General features: G+C 37.3%; 1 protein-coding gene across 2 annotated transcripts in view; it reads right to left on the bottom strand.

Moving 5' to 3' along the window:
- The window catches only part of LOC121380169 (transmembrane channel-like protein 7), a 44,994-nt gene extending 37,524 nt beyond the window's left edge, over positions 1 to 7,470 (bottom strand). The window contains exons 1-3 of one of the 2 annotated variants that reach the window (XM_041508967.1): positions 7,368 to 7,470; positions 2,432 to 2,581; positions 1,036 to 1,224 (exon numbers count right to left, since the gene is read on the bottom strand). In XM_041508967.1, coding sequence (XP_041364901.1) covers positions 1,036 to 1,224; positions 2,432 to 2,513 — 271 coding nt within the window. In that variant the 5' untranslated portion in view covers positions 2,514 to 2,581; positions 7,368 to 7,470. Of the gene's footprint in view, positions 1 to 1,035; positions 1,225 to 2,431; positions 2,582 to 7,038; positions 7,157 to 7,367 lie in introns of those variants that run through there. The other variant, XM_041508968.1, reaches the window with a different exon arrangement.
- Between the last annotated feature and the right edge of the window lie 5,769 nt (positions 7,471 to 13,239).

Raw genomic sequence — 13,239 nt, 5'->3', positions numbered from 1 at the left:
ATAGCACACACCTCAGCTATCTGGACTATCTGTCTGTCCTCAGCTATCCCAGTTGTCTATGAAGACCAGTGTTTAAAGGGACAGTCCTGAGTTTGCTGCAATTTTTAAGATGCTATTGACTAACAGAGACTTTTTAATGACTGTAATTACATAACAAATATATTTTTTTGCATAAAATATTAGTGGCTGTATATTGAAAGTTTTTTTTTATCGTTCTAGTATTTGTACTAGGTTAAATTTTATTTTATTTCTTAAAACATGGTTTTTTCGTACATACAAAATAATTTGAAGACAAAATCCAGTCTGGGCTTCTTACAAATATTAACACAACCAGAAACACATTGAATATACAGACACTGATATTCTAAACAAGATAATATATTTATTGAGTATTTTTACACATTAAAAGATTTTATTAGTTGGAAACATCTTACAATGCAGGAAACTCAGGACAGTCTCTTTAATTGTTTCTGTTTGTAAATATTAAATTACTATTTTTGTCATCTAGACCGCAAATGAAACATTTTGTATTGTAAATATTTAGGGAGAGGCCTTAACAGGACTAGCTCTGGGTAATCAGAAAATTTTGCCAAATTATCTAAAAAATGTAAAACCTATTGCTATTTTCCAACAAAATATCAATTATTACACACTTGTGTTTCACCAAATTAAAATGAAATTTGCCAATTGTAATTAAAATGTGGCGAGTAGCAGATTTAGCCCTGCTTAATATAGGCGTACACCCATTGCCTGATCCCAAAACTGCAAATGTTACATTTTTCAACACTAAATGCACATCTTGTACTTTCTAAAAATATCCATGTTGACCAGCTAACATTTCAGTTGGATAATGTAGCAAAAGGTCTATGCCTGTTGACCAATCCCATCTGTTAATACAAACAGAAATAAATATTGTTTAAACCAAATGTGGCAGTAATAAAATATTGTTTAAAACTGATTTCAAATATCGTTCCTAATGGCCTGACTGATTGATACAGTGATAGGTGAGACTGTCCCTTTAATCGTTGATCTTACCTAGCTGTCGGCTGGGCAGACTCTCCAGTAATTCAGCAGTAATGGCTATGTCATCCATGGTTCCCCAGGACCGCCGTCTGTCCATGTTACCGGCCTGGTGAGGCGGGTAATTACTGCCAGCTTCAGAAGTGTAACGTCGGTGTAGCCGGGCTGGAACGGGTTCTGGAGGATCTTCATAATCTGACTGGACTGGAGAGAAAAAAAAAGGAGAGATAAAAATAAAAACAGAATTCAGCAGGGTTCAACAAATCCACTGGTCCTCGCTTCTGGTCTGGGCAGTGGCAGATTGGGGGGTGGGGTGGGGGGGGGGGGGGGGGGGGGTGAATAGGGTGGCTAGCCACCCCCTCCCTACCTGGGCAATTTTTTTTAAATGTTCATTCCAAACATATATTTAATGAATTTTGCGAATTAATCGCAGTCGCTGTACTGATCAACATTTGCCATTTTTTTTTAGCAAAAACACATTAAACATGATGTCACAGAGAAAATAATATTTTTGTATCTGTGACGTTTAATGTTATCTTTACCGTAAGCCCCCGCCGGTTCACTCCATCCCAATCCAGCCACCACCCCCCTTATTATTTTCTAAATCCGCCACTGCTGGGCTAGAGGAGATTATCAATGGTATTACTATAATACGTAGGGCATTAGCCAAAGCTTTGTGAGGGCTAGTGACTTTCTAAAACATTTGTCAAACACTGATTTTCAGCTAAAAATAAGACACGATTGAGAACCAATCTGTGTGTATTTTGAAATCAATAACATACAGAGCTTCTAGATTATGGTAGCCCCACTCCCATGGCTAGTAATATTCAATGTTGGGCTAGTAAATAACTACAGAATTCAGTTGAAAATAAAAGAAATGATTGAGAACCAATTTGTATGTATTTTGAAATCAATAATATGGTTGATGTATACACTTAATTTATTATCAATAGAAATTTATGATGATCTTCCATGACATTTTAAAAGTATTTTCCAAGCCTTTTAAAGGGACAGACCATAGTTTTTAAACACTAAAGACATATTTTTTCACTATTAGAGCCATTTTTGATAACCGAAAAAATCATACTTTACTTGAAATGTTATTGTTTAGATTATCCATTTCCATACATCCACAGTGTTTCTGGTCATCCTGGTCTTTCTAAAACCATAAAATGTACTTACAATATTTTTAAAAACGCACGTCCATCTGAGAAGTATGGAGACGAGTTGTAGTCTATTTTTAAGGGTATTTCACCGTTTCAATGTCAGACCCTTGTTTCATTCTGTTGTAACTCTATCCAGATGTGTTACAGGTTTGTAGATTAACTAAACCTAGTATCCATTTTTACGGGCTGAAACTAGGGTCTGCGCCTTTAATCTTTACGCATTATGGTAAAATTGTACGACTTACTCTGATACAATGGGATCTCTTCCCCTCTACCGGGACCACCCTGCTGGAGGTGGTCAACCCTGTAGGCAGCGTCCCTACTCATGGTGGGTCCTTATTGTTTGTTCTCAAGTGTTCACATACAGGCAAGACAATATGTTGATGTACCTAAACCTAAAACAAAAATAATTTGTTAAATGTTGTTAAGCCGTCAAACTAGAACATTTAATAACACATATCATCAGACCATAGGATTTCACACTTTAATGGGAAAAACATTTTTGATTCCATGCCTTGTGATCATGGGAACCCATCAGAAAATGTTTTGTTATATATATTGTTTTTGTTGAATAGACATACTTGATACTAATCATGGGAAACATAATTTTGGTTCTGTGATTTTATAGACATGCTACCTTTTTTGTTTTATTTACTTACTTTTACAATATACGCAAAATGAATGTACCACAGGCATCAAAGATGCCAACAGCTGGGGTGGGATGGGATGAGATGGGGTGGCGTGGGGTGAGGTGACTGATATATTAATTTGCCTTTCAACTGGGGACGCATAGTTTTCAGAGTTCAGAGGTAGGCAGCAAAGAGCACGCTTCTTACAATATTAAGCAAAATCAACTAGCTGCAATGCCGCAACCAGCTGCAATGCAGTTTCAAATCTGAACTCGTTTATATTAATTTCGAAAAACTTGAACTCCTTGAAACTCGAACTATTTCTTCACCCCCTTCAAGATCGAGTTATCGAAGTTTCACTATATATTAATATGTATTAAAATCTTTCTTTCCTCTCATGTCTGGTGAAAAACCCCCCAGGAATTTTAGTAGGGGTATAGAACAAACTTTATATAGGGGGGGGGGGGGGGGAGGCAAGTTATGCTTCCCTTAGCACGAGTACTCTGATGTTCATGCAGCACCCACTTTCAATAATGTTCCAGCTAAATACGTAGATGCTGACGGGTTTCTTCCTGTAGTGTGTGTATTAGTGGTTAGTATGTTTGTAATATTTGTTATCAGAGAACTCGAAAATTATCAATGTAATGGTATTTAGAATCAAACATTGGATTATTGTTGTATTAGAGCTGGAATCTTTTCCTACTGTATAGTAGGCTTCAATTCTGCATTTTCACTATACAGTTAATTATCTCTGCCTCAGAGAGTGATCATAACTGTCCAAACAAAAGTCTGTCTAGCTCTCGAATGACAGTTATCGGGCTATGTAGCGACCACCAAGCGAAGGGCCGAAACTCTAAACGCGTTTTATCATTTCGCCAAAAACGCGACCCTGAAAACCTACATGTCGATTACGGCTTTACGGTCATTAATGACCGACTTAGTCGTTAAAAATCGGTAGTTTTCGTCAACTAGAATGATGAATAAATTTGTTTACGTGACTCTAGCACCTTAGTTGCAAATCAAAAGTTGGTAAAATTATTTTCCCAAATATAGGTTATTAATTTGTAACCCTTTATCAGCCATAAACACCATTTATATGTATATGTTATTATGTGCAATATTTTAAAGAACAGATTTATGTCACTAACATAAATTTAAACCACCGTAAGTAAAACAATTGATTTATTAAAGTAATTATGATTGACCGGGATTTTTATACCAAGGGACATAACTTATGAAATTCTCGCCACTAATTTAAAGATGTTTTTTCTTTCATAGCGCACACGGAATCTCAAACTTGCATACATATTGCTATTATAAACAAGACTGATGCCAAAAATAAAATAAATAAATCGCAAAAAAGATTTAATGAGCATAAATCATTTTCAGTCTAGATTTTGCCTCATACTTGACTAAATAGTTATGGACCAAATGTTTTTAGTGTGACAGTTGTAAACCAAAAGTATAAATGTAATACATAAACATGACAATTTGGTACATTTACAATGTGAAAATGAAAGACAAGTATGTACTTAAGATATATATTAAATAAAGGTATTGCAATTTGTTCACATATAAATATTTATAGTCCACATTTATTTACCTATAATTACCAAATTAATTTTCACCGACAGCCCATAACGACTCCATACTAACATCTCTTGATCTAGTTGATTTGTTAACCTCATAACAAAACAGATCCAGAACATGAACTGATACATTAGTTAACAATGTTTATCGTCAGTTCAGTATATTGGCATTAAAATTAAAATGCTAACACTTTGGCAGGAACAACATATGTATCGTGGCCAGAAGGAATGATGGTTAATTAGTTTTAAAGCTAATGTCCACTATTAAAGCATAATAAAATTGCACTTTTCACTGCTTTCTGTATGTCATATTAAAAATACTCTACACAAAATAATTGTTTACCTAGCCTGGGTTTCTGTCAGAGGGTACGGAGGGTACAATTACATGTATGTACCCAAAAATCTCGGAAATTAATTGATTTTTTTTTTTTTTTTAGATAGATTATAGTAACAGCATTACTGTTTAAAAATAGTAAAAGTGCATGAAATAAAATGTCCAATAAAAAACATTTCAAACACATAACCACCCAATATATGCCTTTGGATATATTTAGTTTTTATTACGTACCCTCAAATTATTTTCTGGCAGAAAGCCTGCTACCTTTGGCAGAGGTTGAAACAATTGGTTGTCTAATTTTGGACTGTTACCATAAAATAATATAAGTAATCACTTTTAGCATCTGGCAATTTAAAGCAAAATTTACAATAGTTACCACTTGGAATAATCATCATATATTATTTTGTTTTGTTTTACCTGTAATATATTTTCACCAGGACTTCCTTCTTCCTCCATGAATGATTAAAGAAAATAACACTGGATATAGTGTAATTATTTTTGTTTTATTCCAATATATAATAACAAATGTGTTTTATGTCAGTATGTGGAGCAAACTACCTGAAACAGTTGGTTTGAAATCATGATTACAAAATCCTAAAGATAAAAGGAACTGGTTCCTAACCTCAGCCTCTACAAATTGCCTGTAGGAACGATATTTGAAGTATGGGGGGGGGGGGGTACTGTCTCTAGTGAGGGATACAAACTAGATTTTCATCTTTATATTATCTTTATTTATATGGGGTAGTGAAAATTTAAAACATACATTTTTGTCTTCAAGTGTGGGATGGAGAACAAGCCCCTAGGTCCGCTCCTCCCACATTCTACTCCAGTTCCTACGGGCCTGATGTATTTATATTAATAAATACAAAGACTACACAATGATATTGTCTATAGGACATATTAGTTGTAAACTGATTGTCAGTATGTGACAACATTATAATATTTTCAACATTTCTGTGTTTCTGTGCCCGGCTGTGGATAGTTTAACAGACGGGTAACACATTTGCTTAATAATTAAAAATACACAGTTTAACCAAACACATTAAAACTTGGAGGATAACTAGTTAAGATAACAAAGAAAAGTGTGCTAATTTTAGTTTTTTGTTAAAGTATTATATCTTGCTTTGGTGAAGAGGGGACACTTTTTTGCAAATTAGCGAAATTGGCCTCTGGAATATCCATTGACGTATCATGTTTACATTGTGCTGAACAAGATTTATGATGAAATATTATTACATTTTGTGTGTTTTTCTTTTAATTAGTTCCATTTGCTTACAGTTTACATTACAAAAGTTATAAAAAAGTATGTTTAAAAAATGCTTGTTGTATGCTAGGCTATGCTCCCCCGGGGAAAAAAGTGCTTGAGCTGGGGGGTGGGGGTGGAATGTGTGTGTGTGTGTCTGTGGAAACATGGAGAATGACCAACTAACTGCTTACAAGTATTAGGCCTTATCTTTAAAGCCACACACCCTAGTGCCATCCAGCGAAAATAAATTATAATTTGGTTAATCTACAAACCTGTAACACACTTAGATCACGTTTTTATCAAATGGAGTGAAAAAGCAGGTTTTATATCGATAAATACCATGGGAATCCTCATGTCCCAATTGCTTGAAATAATTTTGAAAGTTAGTATTCTGATGTCACCGGTAGATGTCGCTCGAAGCACAACAATGCCTACGTCACGACAAATTTCACAGACTTGGGATGCCTTCGTTTCACCTCTCCTGGACATGTTCCAACTGTTCTGTCCTGGTTGTATCCCCTCTCCAGATATCGTAAGACTTAGCAAAATTATTGGTTTTAAGGGTTTGTAACGTTTTGTATTGAGACACTTACTTGTCTGAACTTTATTGTTACTGAAAATGTTCACGAACTGTGAAGAAAAATCTCACAAATGAACAACAAATCGGATGTTGATTGTGCGAACCGTGCACGAGAAAACAAACCGAACCAAAATGATAACGGTCACATGATATACCAACGTCTGTGACATTGAAATGGAAATATCCCCTCTAAAAATAGATTGGACCTCGCTTGCTTAACAGTTTTTTCTCGACAACACGTCTTGTGAAAAAATGCAAAAAATGCATTTCGTGGTTTTACAAACATCAGGATTACCAAAAAAGCACTTCAGGTGAATGGAAATGTGTATTCTAAATAATAAAATGTAAGTAAAGTGCAATTTTATTTGTGAAAAATGGGGTTTAATAGCGAAAAACAACACCGTAATGGTTAACAAATAAACGTAACTAGGGTGTGTCCCTTTAAATTAAAGGTAAGTTCACCAGCCTTACCTTAGAAACAACTTCCAGGTGTCAATACTTATTATCAATAATCTAAATGATAAAATTTACAAATAAAACTGAATATTCAACTGATATTACTGAACAACTTATACTAATTACAATATCGTGTCATTGGTCATCTTCTGCTTCTATTTATAACTAGCTCAGGTACCCGGGTCTACCTGTACAGTAACAGCATCAGTGGCTTAGCCGTAGGCGGGTCAGTAGACTGAGTAGTAATATTACAGTATCAGTGTCCGAGTATGACATTTACAGATTTATATTAGTTTGAAACATGTTATCGTATATTCATCAAGCAAAATTGCATTAAAACTTACGTAAAATGTCAGTAAATTCGCAGTAAAAGAAATCAACATTCCTCAGATAACGTCTTTAAACTTTCAGGAAGTTAATGACAGGTGTAATTTTAGCCGATTTCAGGCGGCGCTTTGAAGATAAACAATGATTTGGTCTAAAACTCCGGACGCATTTCGTAAATCATCGGAGGGGTTCGGAAGAACACTTGAAATGTGTTTGCTAGCAGTTGTGTTCGCTAGCAGTCCTGCGACGATTACGCGCTGCACGAATGAATGAATAATTGAATGAATGAATGAATGAATGAATAAATATTAGTTTGCGCGCCGAGTTAAACGTTCTTTAGATACAGTGTTCTAAACAGTTATCTTTGTTCTAAACAGAGATTTGTTTTACCGTGTATCAAGTGCATATTATAAACGTTTTTATATTTATATATGGCAGTCCTCTTTTTGGCGGTGCAAGAGGTATGTACTTTCCAGTAAAGGATCTCCTCGGGAGTGGCCTACCTCTTATAGATGAGGCACTAGACAGAGATTCATAGAATTAACCACTACGGCCCTGACCATGTATTACGGTTTTGTCGTTCAGGATTCTGTGTGATGTGCGCCTCTCTCTGTCTCTCTCTCTCTCTCTCCCCTGCGCGTGCTGTAACCTCACCGTGGTGCAGGGGTGTAACATTCTCTTTGAGAATGGCCAATACAGCACACATTGAAGTTTAGAGTAAAATTCAGTATCCGTAAAATTCTGTGATATTTGTATTTGTATTTTTGCACAGTTCTTTACACTGTTTTTGTTTAAACCTTGAATTTTTATATTGATCATCACTTTATTTATTTTATTATCATTAAGTATCATTGCCAATATTTACCTTTGCATCGGAAGATGCCAATAACTGGGGCGGGCAGGTGGGGGCGCAGTTACTAAATGAGAGGTCTATTCATGTCAGCTAGGCTTTTTATTTATTTATTTTTTTATATAATTTTTTTTTTTAAATACCACTACCTTTTTTTTCATAAAGAATGTCGGTCGCCTATCTCACATTCTTTTGTTTAGAGATTGTGTGGTATGAAGAATAATATTATTATATATTGTTCTCACCACGATGTCGTTATATAAGATTTGAACATCTTGCAACGGAAGTGACGAGTATATCGTGATAAGTAATCTGACGAAGCTAAATAAGGATAGTAGAAATAAGCCTAGACATGTAAGACAGGCCTGCTATATGTGTATTCAATACATGCCTTTAGCTATTCAAAGAAAAGTTTGGTTTGTTTAACGACACCACTAGAGCACATTGATTTATTAATCATCGGCTATTGGATGTCAAACATTTGGTAATTTGACATAGTTTCAGAGAGAAAATTAACCTCCTTACATTTTTCTATTAGTAGCAATCAAGAGATCTTTTATATGCACAGTCCCACTAACAGGATAGCACATATCACTACCTTTGGTATTTCATTCGTGGTGCTCTGGCTGGAAAAGGCAAGGATTCACTATACTCGGTATATGTAATTCCTATAAAACAAATAAGAGTGGGAGGTTATTGCATACTCTGTCCCCCGCAGCTTCTGAGGGATGTGCCACCTGCACACACGCACGCACGCACACACACACTGCACACACGCACACACACACACACTGCACACAGACACACACTGCACACAGACACACGCACATCCGACGCCTATGATTGTGTCCTTAATTGTGAAATTTCAAATAATCTTTTTTATATTATATATGTCAAGTGAGTGTTTAGTGAAATCAGTCACGACTTTTGGTCCCGTGCTTATAAACCTTAAAGTCTAGACTTTAATAAAGTCCAGACTTTAACATCATGGCAACGCCATTTAAATAGCATTATGTTAAAGTCTGGACTTTATTAAAGTCTAGACTTTAAGTTTTATAAGCACGAGCCCTGAATAGGAAATATTGAATGTTTAGGTGCTTTTTTCCTTTGTGTAGTAGTAGTAGTAGTAGTAGTAGTAGTAGTAGTAGTAGTTAGGTTGATTACGACGTGTAGTTGCCTCTGGGCACTGATACAGATTTCTTTTCAACAAAGTAGCATTTGATTATCCCAATCACGTAATATAAACGATCCTTCGTAATGGGGCAGCTAACACCCAATATTTGACTGCAATGTGCACTTTTGGATAAAAGTACGAAACTTTGCACATAGATAACTTGACCCATTACAAACATTTTCAGATAAGGACCCAAATAAGGAGCGCCCCCTGGTGGGCAGGACGGTTCTAACGGCGGCTAACAAACACGGTGTGCACTTTGCTAACAAACATAGTGTGCACTTTTGGTTAAAAACTTGGTACGTGAATACCTTGACCCATTACAAACAGTTTCAAATTTGAATCCAAGTAAGGAGCACTCCCTGGTGGCCAGGGAGAATCTACAAATGTTCCCCACACCGTTTTAGTGGGGTGCCTATCAAAAATATTGTGCAGTTTTGATTAAAAGCACGAAACTTGGCACATAGGTTACAAACCGTAACCCATTACATGCATTTTCAGATATGGACCCAAGTCAGGAGCTTCCCCCTTGTGGCCAGGGAGGATCTACAAACACCGGTGGGACGGGACAGATAGCTCAGTAAGAAGAGCGCTCGCCTGAGTTGTGATTCCCATGATCGATCACCCTCGATAGATTCGGTTTTTCACCGTCCCAACCAGTGCCTTACGATTGGTACACCAAAGGCCGTGGTATGTACTGTTCTGTTTATGGAAAAGTGCATTATATGTAGTTTCGGCATGCGGTGCGAAGCATTGTGCTTGATACACTGGGTGATTTATTTTTTAAAATCACATTTTAAAAAATGTTGAATAGTAGAACAAACATGCAATACAGGCTATAAGAAAACTATATACTAAACCAATTATTACGTTGATGATAGATACAGAGTCAGGACTCTCTGCGGTAAATTTCTCGCTCCAGCTAGTGTTATCCTGTCTATGGGATGGTGCATATAAAAGATCCCTGGCTGCTAATTGAAAAGAGTAGCCCATAAAGTGGCGACAACGGGTTTCCTCCCTCAATATCTGTGTGGTCCTTAACCATATGTCCAACGCCATATAACCGTAAAATAAAATGTGTTGAGTGTGTCGTTAAATAAAATATTTCCTTCCTTCCTCTTTGGTAATGCCGAGACTGTCTCTAGACCTAGTTAATCATAATTTGATATCAGATTGACCTGTTTGTGGTTTACGTCTGTACCTGTACGTATTCGTGTGTTGGGCCCCAGCACACGTAAATTTCTCACGATGAGAGACCAACAGTCTATGTATGGTGTAGAAATCCACCTCATAACTGCCAGGTATAATGACATGATCAGAGGCATTAGGTTGTGACACCGGTGGAAGTTATCTTTGATAACTACGACAGAACAATATATATGAAAGATGACATTAGAACTTCCTACCAACCAGATTGTGAGGATGTCTTCTTTGTTTAGAAAGCTACTCCTATAAAATACATTAAGAGCTTCTTAGTAAATATCATATTAAAAAAGGTCATCTGACAATATTTCTTGTAGAATTCTGAAATATGCCAGAATGCCATCTTACCACAAGGTGTATGTACACAGGAAGATGAGGACACACTCATGATTCCTTATGCTCATGTGAAGTTTTTAGTAAAATGTCAAGCAATAGGTTGGATTTTAAATCAAAGACAGACTGATTGATGAAATTTCAACTTGAGATGGTTATATACTCTTCAAAAAAAGTAGGGGAACTCTAATAAGAATTTACATTTGCCAAAATTGTAAGGTATTGTCACAGTCCTAAACTTCAACTTTATAACAATACGGATTATATCTTTATTTTTACATGTGCATTAATTCCAATTAGTTAATTGATAATCTGACGTCTGCCATGGTATCCACTTAGTGACATGCCAATCAAACCAATTAGTGTCAAGCACTAATTAAATATGTAACGAGCAATATAATACAATGCAATTTAATTGTTTCCACGGGTATTGCAGGCGTCTGAACGAGTACACCTTGACAACTGTATATTACATAGATACGTGTTTAGTATGCGTCTTATAAATAAGGATAATTTACCCATGAAAGACAATAAGCTAACTATCTTTCTCTCCTTTCTCTCTCTCTTTCATTGACTGGTAAAATAAATATGTTAAGCTCTAGGCTTTTTTAACCAATACATACACTACAAGAGCTCGCCCTTCAAATTAGATATTTAGAATAGACTAATCCCCCCCCCCCCCCCCCCCCCCCGCCATTGTGTTAACAAAACTACGCAAGGGCGGGGGGGGGGGGGAGGGGTGGTCATGATGACCGTTGGAAACATTAGAATAGGGACGTAAGACAATAGGTACAACCTAAACACCAAACTAGGATTACACACAGACAACATGCTCACCGAAACAGCACACAGGATGCATTGACTAATGATAACAATGCATCCGCCCCACATTTTAATGGCCCAGCACGTGCTCTAATAAGGAACCGGACAAAAGAATACCGGTTCCGAGTACACAATTGCAATGCACCCGGGGGAGGCCGAACAAAAGAATATCGGCCGCCCCACCCAATCCCCAAATACTTTCTGCTGGGAAATGTACTTGGTGTCAATGAGGAGGAAACTGAAGACCAAACCAACATCAGCGCTTCGACCACCCCGGAACAAATCGCCTTGCCTGCCAGTGTCTACACAATTGCACGAGTCTCCTCGGGGTTGTCATGCCACGACCAGAAGAGGTCAGGTCCTTATCAGGACCCTACGGACAACCTAGGGAGACAACCAGCATCATAAAGGTCGATAAGTAACGAGCTACTCTCGACTCACTAACGAGCTACACTCGATTCAAAACCTATACTAGCTCAATCATTTACCTTTCGACCGACCGTTCAAAATTGCGCCAAAATTACTCAACAAAACTGCGCACCATTTTCTCTTTGGCTTTAAAATGGCTCCACTCAAAATTCCATAGCACCACCACCACCCCCACCCGCCTGCTACCGTTTCAATCGGACTGCTGGTGCTCCCTTGCACCTGCCAGTGCAGGCGGTCCCATCTCTCCCCCCCCCCCCACCTTTCCTGTCTTGGACAAAGGGGCCGGCCAAGGCCGGCTCTTGTGCCCACGACAGGCGTGCGTTACAGCAGCTTGTTCTGAATGTGCACGTAAAACCCTATGACATGACATGAAAGACAGACTCCGGGAGAACAAATACTGTTCACACGCCTTGAAGTTCTCTCACAAAGCACAAACTCTACTGGAAGATCTGAGAGACAGTTTTGTGAATAAGCAATGTCATCTTTATCGGGAGACCTGTGTGTCATTCACCCAAGAGCTCTGACTTGTATATTATCTGTATCACCATGTTGGTAATTTATTAATCATGTTTCATGTTTGGAAATTAAAATACAAGAACCTGCATCACCAACTTGAGACTTCTGTTCATTCTGTTCAAATTCATTACCATTCATCAGAAAAATTACTCTGTGTTAAGTGGTGGAGATCCGATGGCAAAATCTACCTTATTCTACGGCCAAGTGAGTACATCAAAATCTACCTTATTCTACAGAAAAGCGAGTACATGAAAATCTACCTGACTACAGCGAAGCAACTACAACACAATCTACGTGACTCTGCAACCAGGTACAGCCAAGTACAACTGAACCAAGTATAATGGAACGAGCACAGTCTTGCGAAAAAGAACTTTTTCTAATCAAGATTTGACAGAAGTAGAACTTACAGAGCTGTTGGACCAACAGAAATGCATCAATATTCGTGTCAACGAAAACCCAAAATCCGGACGACTAGCTTAACACGGAATTCTACACAACGGAACTTCCCAAGCGACATGGTCTGTCAAAACGGTAAGTGGTTATTTGGCAAAAGAAATTGTGA

Source organism: Gigantopelta aegis, chromosome 8 (assembly GCF_016097555.1).
Source record: "Gigantopelta aegis isolate Gae_Host chromosome 8, Gae_host_genome, whole genome shotgun sequence".
NCBI lineage: Eukaryota > Metazoa > Mollusca > Gastropoda > Neomphalida > Peltospiridae > Gigantopelta > Gigantopelta aegis.
The sequence above is the reverse complement of the archived record's forward strand: the minus strand, read 5'-3'. Positions and strand labels throughout refer to the sequence as shown.